The sequence below is a fragment of the Zootoca vivipara genome, chromosome 6 (assembly GCF_963506605.1).
Source record: "Zootoca vivipara chromosome 6, rZooViv1.1, whole genome shotgun sequence".
Taxonomy (NCBI): domain Eukaryota; kingdom Metazoa; phylum Chordata; class Lepidosauria; order Squamata; family Lacertidae; genus Zootoca; species Zootoca vivipara.
Window position 1 is genome coordinate 47569690 of NC_083281.1, and position 12438 is coordinate 47582127.

Consider the following 12438-nt stretch of genomic DNA (forward strand, 5'->3'; position numbering starts at 1 on the left):
CAGGCTACTGGATCCTCCTTCATGGCTAACCTGCATCAGGTCCAGGCCTTAGCGCAGCCGTCTCAACAGGCTAGTGGAGTCTTGCAGGGTACATCGGCTTCCTTCGTCCATAACTCTCAGCAGGTTACCAATACGCTACAGGCAGCGCAAGCAGGCGTTCAGATCTCCCACCAAGGTCCACGCGACCCCTCTCAAGACTTGGGTAGGGCCCCTCCGTCCCCCCTCCTTTCTGCTCAGTCTGTTTCAGATCACCTCAGGTCTCAGGTGGCGCAGGCGCAGACGCGCCCGGGACCGCTCCAGCCGGCGGCAGGGCTGAGCGCGGCACCAGAGGCCATCAGCACGGGGCCAGAGCCCGCCAGGGGGGCCCCTGCCACCGAGGAGGGGCATCAAGGTGGGAAAGCGAAGAAGAAGACCGACAAGCGGAAGCGCAGCCGGAAGGACGACTCCGATGATGAATCAGGTACGTCTTCTGACTCGGACGCGGACATCCCTATGGAGGATTATTGGGGGGTGGCTGAGGACCAGATGGGCCTCCCGGCCTGGGTGCATAGGAGGAGGGCTAGCTCCCATCGGAAGTCCTTTAATGGTACACTAGAGTGCCGGGGCGGGGCTGTGGTTCCTGAAGTTAAAGTCTCCACCTGTGCGGACACTGACATAGTCCTGGGGTCCCACCTTTCAAACCGTAAGCGGGAAAAAATACTGAACGGGGACTTCATAGATGTCTTCACTCTCCTGCCCCTCTCCCACATGTTAGGAAAAGGGGAGAAGAGGAAGCAGTATGGCAGGCGCAAGTTTAGAACCCCGCGCGCTGAGCGTACTTTTGACAACTGGCACGAGGGCATACATATTTGGGTGGCTGTGATTTCGGCAGCATACCCCAAGAGGGCCATGCATTTAATGGCTTACATAGCGGACGTCAGGTTGGCCTATTCAATGGCTGGGGAGGTGGCGGCACTAAACTATGATGAAGATTTCCGTAGAAACGCCTCTCAAAACGCAAAGACTCGCTGGGACCAGAGGAATCAGCATTTCTGGAGCAACCACGTGGTCCCCTATGTCGAAAAGAAGCAGGCGGAGCCACAAAAGTCTCTCAGGTTGGAACCCAGGAAGGACCCCCGTCGTAGGGTCTGCTGGGAATTTAACAGGGGCCTCTGTCAGAGGCCCAATTGTAAGTACGCGCATGAGTGCGACAAGTGTCTCGGACAGCACTCTGGGGTATCTTGCTTCAAGGGGAGGCAGCCCTTTCGGGGAGGGAGAGGCGGTGGCTCCAACCAGGGTTCCAGGAACCCTCAAGGAAGTGCACAAGGATCAGCCCCTGGCCAAAATAGATACTAACACGTCGCTGTCAATGGCACGCTCCCCCATAAAGCTCCCCCCCCTGCGTTCACTTTTAGACCTCTACCCCAACGTCACTGCGTCTACCTACATCTGGGACGGTTTCTCTCAAGGCTTTAGAATCCCGGTGCTTTCCCCGCCTTTATCGGGCGACCCGCCCAACCAAAAGTCGCTGCGTGAGAGGCCAGACATAGCGATCAGGAAAATCAACAAAGAAATAGCTGCCGGTCGGGTGGCTGGTCCCTTCGAAGCACCGCCCATCCCCGGACTCCACATTTCCCCTCTGGGAATTGTGCCAAAAAAGACTCCGGGTGAATTCAGACTCATTCACAACCTCTCTTTCCCTATTGGTAAATCGGTAAACGATGGTATCCCGCAGGAGCTTTGTACGGTGAAATACGCTTCCTTTGACCAAGCCGTTAAGTTGGTTAGACAGTTCGGAAAAGGGGCTTTGATGGCCAAGTGCGATATAGAGTCAGCTTTTCGCCTTCTGCCAGTTCACCCTCACGACTTCAAATGGTTGGGCTTCAGGTTTGAGGGAGCGTACTTCGTGGACAAAGCCATGCCCATGGGCTGTTCGGTTGCGTGCGCAGCATTTGAGGCTTTTAGCACGTTTCTGGACTGGGCCCTCCGCTTTAGAACAGGATTAGCGGGCGTCACACATTATTTGGACGACTTCCTCTTCGTGGGTAAGGGTAACAACGCGGACTGCGCAGGCCTTATGCGGGCTTTCGCTGCCCTTACTCAGGAACTTGGGGTGCCCTTGGCGGCCGATAAAACCGAAGGGCCCGTGGTTAGATTAACCTATTTAGGGATAGAATTGGACACCGTGGCGCAAACATCGCGCTTACCGATGGATAAGCTTACTGCCCTTAAGGAACTAATCTCGCAGCTCATCCCCCTCAAAAAGGTTACCCTTAAACAAATTCAATCCCTACTTGGCCATCTTAACTTCGCATGCAGGGTCATTTCGCCAGGACGTCCTTTCTGCCGTCGACTAGCGAGGCTGTCAGTAGGTCTCAAGCGGCCTTACCACAGAGTCCGCTTGCCCAAAGGGGTGAGAGCCGACCTTGAGGCCTGGCTGACCTTTCTAGATCATTTCAATGGGGTATCACTATGGCAGGACACTCTGAGCTTGAGTTCCGATTTCCAGGTTCAGTCGGACGCAGCAGGGTCCCTGGGGTTTGGTGTTTACTTTAAGGGCAGATGGTGTGCTCAGCCTTGGCCACCAAGTTGGAAGGACTCAGACATCACACGTGACCTAACTTTCTTAGAATTTTTTCCGATAGTGGCCGCGGTGCACTTGTGGGCTGCGGAATTCAGGAACCGCCGGGTCTGCTTTAGGACCGACAACCAGGCGGTGGTTAGTGTCCTTTCACGACAATCATCCCGTTCCAACAGAGTCTCTGCCCTTCTTCGGGCCTTTGTGCTGCGCAGCCTAGAATTGAACATGCAATTCACAGCAAAGTTCGTTCCAGGGGTAAATAACGATATCGCGGATGCATTGTCTCGTTTCCAGATGGACCGCTTCCGCTCGTTGGCACCGCAGGCACAGCAGTGGCCAGAGCCATTCCCGGAATCCCTATGGAGCCTTGGGAGCGAGAAATCTTGAAGGGAGTATTTGCGTCTGTTGCCCCCTCCACGTTGAGCTCATATAGGCGCGCGTGGAACGAATTTTTAAGTTTCAGACTTAAGGGTCCCACTGCTGCACCGCTAGACCCCCCTTCAGAAAGGGAGGTCATGCAATATGTGGTTCACCTCAGGGAACTGGGTCGCGCAGCTAAAACACTCAATTTGCACACAGCAGCCATCTCATTCTTTTGCAAATCACTCTACTCTAGGGACCCCTGTGATAATTTCCATCTACGCAGGGCCATGGAAGGATGGCGCAGGTTGCAACCGCCGGCTCGCGACTCAAGAAGGCCCATCACGTTTGATCTGCTGTGTCAAATTCACACCCACCTGCGTGTCCTCTGCTGGTCCGACTACGAATCTAGTCTCTTTTCTGCAGCCTTTTCCTTAGCATTTTTTGGGGCCCTAAGGGTGGGAGAAGTAGTATGCGAAGACCACCCCAATGGTCTCTCCCGAGGGATCAGGATGCAGGATGTGTCCTTGTCCAATTCCTTAGCGGTCGTGCACATCCGGCGATCGAAAACTGACCAGCGGGGAATGGGTGCCACCATTCGCTTACCAGCAACTGGCAGTCACGGCCCGTGTCCAGTGCAAGATCTGAGGCGTTTCCTTTCCCTGAGGCCGGCTGGTACTGACCCTCTGTTGGTTCATGAAGACAAGTCCAAACTCACGCGTGCCCAGTTCACCCGGGTTCTACGAAAAGCTATAGCGGCTTGTGGCCTGGAACCCAGCCAGTTCTCCGCCCATTCCTTTCGTATTGGGGCAGCTACCTCCGCTATGCACATGGGTTTGTCGTCTGAAAGGATTCAGGAGCTGGGGAGGTGGAAATCGAGCGCTTACAAGAGCTACCTGCGCCCCACCCCTTAGCCTTCTCCCCGGACTGATCCCCGCCTGTCATTTTCTTTTTCAGGTGGGCGCCACATCTCAGTGTGGATAGCGGGTCACAGCATCGTCCATTGGGCCCAGAAAAGGGCAGTTGAAACAGGTCTGGGGAACGGTCTCGGCCTCCCAGAAAATGTGAAAGTTTCGTGGATTTCCCGGAGGGGAATGCGATGGAGCGAACTCGTACCGGCAGTCCAGGCCAGGGCTGCTTCAGTTGGGCCCCCCCACGCGCTGGTCATACAGCTCGGGGAGAATGATTTGGCGTACAGGAACGCCGTGGACTTGAAATTAAGCATCTTTGGGGACTTTGATAAGTTGCTGGCTTCCTTCCCTGGGATGACGCTGCTGTGGTCCTGCCTGTTGCAGAGACGTGTTTGGCGTGACGGGCACTGCCCTAAAGCTTTGAACAAATCCAGGAGGCTCTTGAATTCGTTTGTGATGCGCAGGGTGCTGGACCTTAATGGTCAGATAATCGCTCACCCGGAATTGATACGCACTGAAGCAGCCCTTTATCGCGAGGATGGGGTACATTTATCACCACTGGGAAACGATATTTGGTTGGGGGACCTAGTCAGGGGATTAGTGCATTGGTTGCGGGTGTGAGGGTATTGGCGGCGAGCCTTTGGGGCTCGAGTGGCGGTTAGGCATTGGAAATTTGCATAAGAGAAATGGGGGGGGCAGATTGCGTCATCCTCTGCCCGCAATTTGGAGATTTAACCCCGGTAAAGGGGTTCCGGGGGCGGTTGCTTTGTCCTGGGCCTACGGAGGTCAGGGCCTTAGGGCACCCCCCAACGGTGGCCACAGGAGGTGTTTCAGTAGATTTACATCACTGGGCTCCTTTCTGGTGGTTAATTTCTCCCAGACTGTAACACACGGGTTGCAGTCAGATATAGTCGGTTAGGTTCCAATGCCTAAGCCAATACCGCTCAACATCCGAAACCAATAAAGTTGTGGCCTTTTCGTCCACTTAAATCTATTTCACTGTGTCCTGTGTTTTTATTTCCTGGGGAGGGAGGGACATTGCTACACAAAACCACTTCCGCTAACACGGAGGTGGGGTTGTGGGCTTGGCCCGACAGAACTCTCGCGATGGGGGCTGAGATTCAGCCCCCTCGCGAGAAGGGAATCCCCGCCACGTCATAAGCAGGCTGGCCAATCGGGCCAGCCGGGGCGGGGCTTCAGTCCTTTTAAACTGGGACGGGGCGGGAACGCGTCCTCTTTCGCCCCGGATCCCAGAGCAAGAAGTTCACCCACCCTCCCGCCCATTTTAGGCTAGGCAGGTCAGGCAGGTTAGGCCGACGCTGCTGTGGATTTCGGTTGGTCGCCTCGGTTGGCCGGGGGGCCGGGTAGGACTTTTTCCACTTGGGCTAGCCAAACTGGTTTTTTCGCCTACCTCATGGCAATTCGTCACAACTTGGTTTTGCGGTTAGGCATTGGAAATTTGCATAAGAGAAATGGGGGGGGCAGATTGCGTCATCCTCTGCCCGCAATTTGGAGATTTAACCCCGGTAAAGGGGTTCCGGGGGCGGTTGCTTTGTCCTGGGCCTACGGAGGTCAGGGCCTTAGGGCACCCCCCAACGGTGGCCACAGGAGGTGTTTCAGTAGATTTACATCACTGGGCTCCTTTCTGGTGGTTAATTTCTCCCAGACTGTAACACACGGGTTGCAGTCAGATATAGTCGGTTAGGTTCCAATGCCTAAGCCAATACCGCTCAACATCCGAAACCAATAAAGTTGTGGCCTTTTCGTCCACTTAAATCTATTTCACTGTGTCCTGTGTTTTTATTTCCTGGGGAGGGAGGGACATTGCTACACAACTTTGACTTCCCCGCTCCCCCCATCCCGAGCCTAATTGTAACCCCTAATTGGCAATTTTCCTGTTAAACAATTCTAAAAATCTAACATTATACCAAACATCAAAATTCCATATAACACATAAAAATTTCTTCTTACTCTGATTATTAATCCTCTAATTATTCCCCTTTAGCCTCTTAATTTTGCTAAAAATATTCTAACTTATAAGATCTAAAATTCTTTCACCTCAATTCATAATTAGAACCTAAAAATCCCCTCTCCTCCACCAGATGGCAATCCCCTGGATATCCCAACCAACTCCTGTGTACAGTCCATTTCCAAACCATTTAGTCAGTCCTTAAAATACAATAAACCTCTCATCCCACTCCATCTCTCACCCACTCCAGCCCATCTTCTTCTTTCCCCCGGCCCCTCTGCCAACCCCAGTCCAAATTTCCTTTTTCTTTGACGTCCCAATTGACATATTCTTCGCCTGGTTCTTGCCTCCCATCTCTCACTAGGGAGGTTCGAATCCAGGCCATTTCTTTAGTCTTTGACACAGCTTGCCTGTTTCCCAGAACTTGCTCTCCCCCTCTCACTGAGAGAAACAGTTCCTGGGCATCTCTATACAATGTAGCTCTTTTGTTGCAGCCTCCGTCCTGTGCAGTCTCTCCCACCGGCTGCACTTCGTTCAGTGTCTGGAGCTCCTCTTGTACTTCTTCTCCCGAAAGATTTGTGTTGTTACTTTCAATTGTTTCAGACTGTGTCACAATGTCATCAGAAAGAGATCGGTTTAATGTTGCAATGCATAACTTTGTAACTCTTGTATATTCTTTAACTCCCATCATCACCTCTTGGACTTTTTCCCACACGCTTTGCATCATTTTCTCACACATCATGTCCGATTATTTTGACTAGCTCAGTCCTTTGTCTTCTCAAGTTGCAATATGGCGCATGGGCTGTTGTGACCAAGAGAAAATCCTTACTAGCTGGCCAGTGCAGCCAGGTTCCTGCCACCCCGCTGCCGGAGAGCTCGTTCTTTTTTTAGACCCAGATTTTGCAGAGATCCAAATTAAAAAGTCCACTCACCTCCCCTTGGCTCCGCTACCACCAGGGAGGTGTTTTAATGAATTTTTGCAAAGACCAAAGTCCCGTTCCAGCACTATGGCTGCAGGCTCGGCAATTGCAGATTAGTTTCTCGGTGGGGGGGTGGGAACGACCTCCGTTTTCTTTTGAATTCCCCTCCTGAGTCCAAATTTCTTCCAAATTAAAAGATTTCCTTACTTACAAGTCCAGATCGTTGCTTTGGAGGTATCTAGCGCGCGTTGTTGCCGGCTCGGAGCTTAACGCCTCAGAGGTAGCGAATTGACCCAAGGCTCCGTCCCGCTCTGCCTGCGCACGTCACCCCCTCAAAAAAAGGAGGTTGTCGGGCGGCGAATGGGGCTTGAAGGAGCTCCGCTGGGTATCCAGGTCCCCAAAAAGCCAAGTTTGGGGGTTCTAAGGGTGGCCGCTTCACTCGAACGGCTCAACCCCCCCTCTGGGGCGCCGGGAATTTCGGAGCCCGAAAATTCCCCGTCAGCTTTCAATGGCGGCTAGACCGGAAGTCTCAACAGGACTGTTTTCGTGGGATGGCAGGTCTCACATGCGACTAGCCTATGGAACACTCTCTGCAGCTGTATTTGCATATTTGGGCAGAGGATTAATGTGTTTGGATCAGGCTTGGATGTGAAACCTCTGAGATTTGCACTCCCCTGAACTACCATGCAAAACTGAAGTACAGCTATCCTTCAATCCCCCTCCCCCCCATTTGGCCATGTCCCAGCACTCTCCTTTTAGTTGCTCTTTTCTGTTTATTAAAAAATAAAGGTCAGGTGTGGGTATCTCCATCCTTGCCATAATAACCTGCAACATACAGTACAATTTTTATTTGGGGAAACTGTTTGTATACAACCTACAGAGGCCTTTCAGCTTCAGTAGGCATAGCTGATGGCCAGGGGTAATGGAAAATGTAGCAGTATTTGGAGGACACCACGTTGTTGCTATCCCTGAATTACCAAATAAGGAGTAATACAGATGTAGCAACTCAAATGTCTTCAAAATGTCCCCCAGTGATAAAATACCAGTTGCAAATGCTTTTTGTGCTTGGGGGAAGATGTGCTTTGTGGGATCTTGAGCTCTAAGCCAGCCTTCCCCAACTGGGTGCCCTCTAGATGCTGTTGGACTACAACTCACATCATCTTTTGACTTCTGGCCGTACTGACTACAGCTGATTGGAGGTAGAGTCCAAGAACACCTGAGGGCTCAAGATTAACTGACTCCAGACTATGAAGGACTGACAACAACCCCACCCCACCCCGCCCCACCCATTTATTTTTCCTTTGAGACAGTACACTGGCACTCTTGCTTCCCCAGTGTAATTCCCATCTTCAGTCAGCTGCCCTGGTGAGCTTTTTCCTCTTTGTGAAGGGAAATTATTTAGCAAGGTGAAATTCAGGAAACCAGTACCGAAACAGCTCTGAAGAAAAGGAGGCCTGGACAGCCTGGTTTTGAATGTGCTAAAACCACCCGGACCATGTTCAGAAATCAAGTGTGTTGACAATATGGGAAAAAACTAAGACACTCTCTGTCCCCTCCTCTTGCTCTTCAGGTGGTGAATTTCACATGTCAGGTGCGGGCAAAGCACACACAGACTATTATGTTATCCAACAAGACCAACCAGGCATGGACCCTGCGGCCAATCATCGAAGGGGAGCAATGGAAGGGTGCAGAGTTCATTAGGGTTGAAGCCCACCAGCAAAACAAGCCATATGAAATCACCTACAGACCCGTTGCCATGAATTCAGACAAGAAGGATCAGGTATTTCACAACAAAGGGCAAACATGCCAACAGTGGGGAGTGGGGGCCGAGAGGATCTTTTGGGTCTCAGATCAGAATTGCTAGGGAATTGGAGTAGATTTGTGGGCTTCTTTTTACGGAGACTTGCTATTGGCAGCCAAAAGTTTCCATGTACAGTACCTTTATCAATCAATTGTTTTAAAATAATTATTTTAAAGTAATTATTAAAAAGAAATATTTTATTTATTGCATTTATATCACACATTACTTCTCCAAGGAGCTCAAGGTAGCGTACTTGGTTCTCTCCTTATTTAATCCTCGCAACAGCCCTTTGAAGTGGGTCAGGCTGAGAGGCAGTGACTGGCCTAAGGTCACCCAGTGAGTTTTATGACCAAGGATTACAATAATAATAATAATAATAATAATAATAATAATAATAGAAAAAGATAAAATAGCATTATACTAAAAGAACACAAAAACTAAGAGTTGGATCCAATGCTAGTTATACTCAATGAACCCATTGAAGTTAATGGCTCTAACTTCGGTTCATATCTTTAGGTGAGCTAAAAGTATTTTAGCTGTAGAAGCACCTCTGGAGCTTCATTTGATGCTCTGCTATGTTGCATTGAGCATGGTGGGCTTACTCCAGAGAGTGGCATTTCCAGGAAAAGGCAGCTGTTTTGTTTTTCTGTTGCAAATGCCAGGTGACGTGAGGGCCGTCTTCTTTTCCTAGTATATTTCAAAGCAGCCACATTTCACAGGGGAAATCTGGTCATGTCATGTGTGTATCTTGAGGTTTTCATTTCTCCTCTTGCCTGTTAGGGGTCCATCTTCTTCCCCCTCCCAGATGGGACGGGGCTGCTGTACCTCCTGCAAGGCACTGCAGAGCCTCCAAAGTCTGCTGGGAACATCATAAGAGAAATTCCATGCAAAACATTCTACACAGAACTTCTCCCCATCTCCAATTGGCTAAACAAGCCACAAAGGTAAATGGGATGTGTGTGTGTGTGTGTGTGTGAGAGAGAGAGAGAGAGAGAGAGAGAGAGAGAGAGAGAGGGTTGGGACTGGCAGTGTCTGTTCCATCCAGTGCCAAGCAGGATTCTACAGTTCAAGGTGTGCCTTGGCATCCATTGTCAGTAACCTGTTACAGACCATAGTCCCTGAATCCTTCAGACCTCTTGCCTTTCTCAGCCCTCCCAGGCTGAGTTTTCCCCAGGCTCTCTCTGCAGTTTCGGTGGCTGAGTGTTGCACTCTGTTGGGTGAGCTTTGGTTGCAGTCCAAGGAAAGCCTTGAGACTTCTGCAGTGACCAGTGGTGAGCTCCATGCAAGCTATGACTTATCCCCACAGTAGGAAGTGGGAAGAAAGGAAGGAAGGATCTATAGCCAGGCATACCTCAAAAACTTGGGCAGCACCAGTGAAGGATGCAGCAGCTAGGCTAGTCTGTGGTCTAGGTCTTGCAGTTTGGTTGCACTGTGTGGCACAATAATTTTCACTTTGTTACATCCTCCTCCTTCTAAGTCCAGGGCAACAGTATAGCTCTGAGTGAGTCTCCACCTGTCTTCCTTCTGTTTTATGTGAGGAAACTGCAATACACCCCAGAGCTCCCAGCAGTTGCCTTTCTTAACCTTAGACCCTTTGAGGTCCACATAAAATGAACATTGTCTCCATAGAGGTGGTTCTGAGCACCCCCAAATGTTGCTCAGACTCTTCCTACCCCCTAACCACACCAATCTCATGCCTGATGATGATATATCAAAGCAGAAATATATTGAAGGACCATGAAATGGGTAAGATTGATGGTCCAAGTGTGCAATGAAATGTGACTCTTTTGAGTCAGGTTGGTGAACCCTCATCAAGACTATACTGTTTGTGATGGGCCACAGGAGCAAAATGAATATATTCCTTTCACAATTGTGGTGGGGGGTGGCACTTCTCCAGTGCTTCTCCAAGCTGGAAGTCAACACCTTGCCCCCAAATGGACTTTCAGCCTCCTTTCATATTTTCTTTCTCTGTCACTTTCTGTGGTCACATCAATCAAATCCCACCTTTGAATATTGCTCCAGCAAGTCCATGTTATATTCCTCTGCCAAGAAAACCCAAACTAAAGACTTAGATGCTATGGAATCAGACAAGAATCTTGGGTATAGGGCAGAATACAAATTTCAATAGTAGTGGTAGTAATAATAATGGCTGCCCTGTGCCTTTAACACCATCTTAATCTGTAGAAACAAGCAAGTGAAACTTTTCACATCATTGGAATGAATATGATTTCCTGCTAAATGTCTGCATCCCTGGCCCTGCCCATGACCCAGTTGAAGAGACTAAGCTATTTATTTTTTAACTTGCTTGAATAATAGTTGAAAAGCTGCGATTTATACAGAACACAGTTCTTTGCTTGTGGTGTTTTTCTTCAGTGGATAAAGCTGGGGAGAAAGTGGCCTCCTTTTGTCTGCACAGCCCCAGCCAACATTCCACATCTAGTCCCTGTGGAGCATTTAGAGGGTGAATGTGGTGACTGTCCTTCCTCTGACAGATTCCGTGTGACAGTGGATATGCTGAAGCCCGAAAGGCTGGAATTGACCACCACAATTAAGACCCTGGACTATGTGGATGTGCCTGCTGCTGCCAAGAAGGACCACAAGCTCACCTTCTTCTCTTACAGGGAAGGCATGTACAGTGCCAAGGTAAATACCCCACCCGAACACCATCCCCTTTGCCCTTCTGAGGGTGCCTGAAGTAGAAGGATCCTTCCCATTCATAGGGACCACATCAGTGGAGGTTTAAGGACAGCCTGCTCAGTAGAGCATTTGGGGATGCAGTCATTCCACCATCAGCCCCTTTCTGGGCTGCAGGGATTTCCATACAAGAGGCTATTCTGCAGGTTTTTTAGGCATTTTGTATCAAATGGGTGAAGGCAGCTCACATGATGCCCCCAGGTGTTGTGGACCATTTATTGTTTTATTTATTACATTTATACCCTGCCCTTCCTCCCAAAGAGTGCCAAACAGCTGTAGCTTCCAGTATCTCTGACTGCTGCCTTTGCTGTCTAGGGCTGATGAGTGTTGTGGTCCAAAAAATTTAGAGGATACCACATTGGATATCCCAGGTGCACAGCTGAAAAGGAAAAAGTTTCTGATATCAAATGCTTTGGAATCTTTCCCCCATAGGCTCTACATCTGCTGTCTTGTGTGGGCTGAGAATTAATTGCCATCCTTTTCGCTCATCTGGCCATTTTGCATTTCTCCTTTTCTGAGAGCAGCCCAGCCACTGCTGGCAAGAACTGCAATCCATCATAGTTTCTGTGATGCTGAGCTCCAGCACTAGTTCAGTTGCCCTGCTCTAGTCAGTCTGAATGCTCAGTGCTTCTGGAAAAAACCACGGTGCTCAGTTTTGTGCAGTGTTTTGGCAAAAGGTGGGTGGGAATAAAGCTGACCTGAATGGATTTACATCCTGCAATGGAGTCACCACCATGGCAGCTCCTGACCCTGACACTTCCTTGCCTCTGCAGGTGACCTTCCGCAATGAAACAACTCAGGAGTTCCTGTTCTATGTGATGACTTTTAAAGTCATCCCATGTGGCCCACTTGGCACCATTGAGCTGATGACCCTTGTGCGGCAAAGCACCTCATCTTCTGTGAAGATTGAAAACCCTCTCAATGTCCCAGTGACCTTCAACACTGACTGCAAAGTGCCAGACATCAACATTCCCCCCCAGTTCATTGTCCCGGCTCAGTCGGAGGTATGAATTTGCCTTTGAAGTGGCCAAAAGCCTGGTCTTGCACCTGCCTTAGCCAGCAATTGCCAAGACGGCTCTGCTGTCATTCGACAGTCAGCAGAACTACATCTGGGTGATTGCTCCCTTTCCCTAAAATGTTTTGGTTCCACTTTGTATGTTGTTGTAGTAGTAGCAGCAGCAGTAGTAGTAGTAGTAAATCTGGATTTCCCACCTGCTGGAGTC

General features: G+C 50.0%; 1 protein-coding gene across 3 annotated transcripts in view; it reads left to right on the forward strand.

The window, feature by feature from the left end:
* Positions 1 to 12438, forward strand: part of HYDIN (HYDIN axonemal central pair apparatus protein) — a 174777-nt gene that overhangs the window by 156954 nt on the left and 5385 nt on the right. For all 3 annotated transcript variants that reach the window (XM_060275916.1, XM_060275918.1, XM_060275917.1), the window contains 4 exons: positions 8291 to 8500; positions 9302 to 9465; positions 11014 to 11164; positions 11989 to 12219. In XM_060275916.1, coding sequence (XP_060131899.1) covers positions 8291 to 8500; positions 9302 to 9465; positions 11014 to 11164; positions 11989 to 12219 — 756 coding nt within the window. The remainder of the gene's footprint in view (positions 1 to 8290; positions 8501 to 9301; positions 9466 to 11013; positions 11165 to 11988; positions 12220 to 12438) is intronic.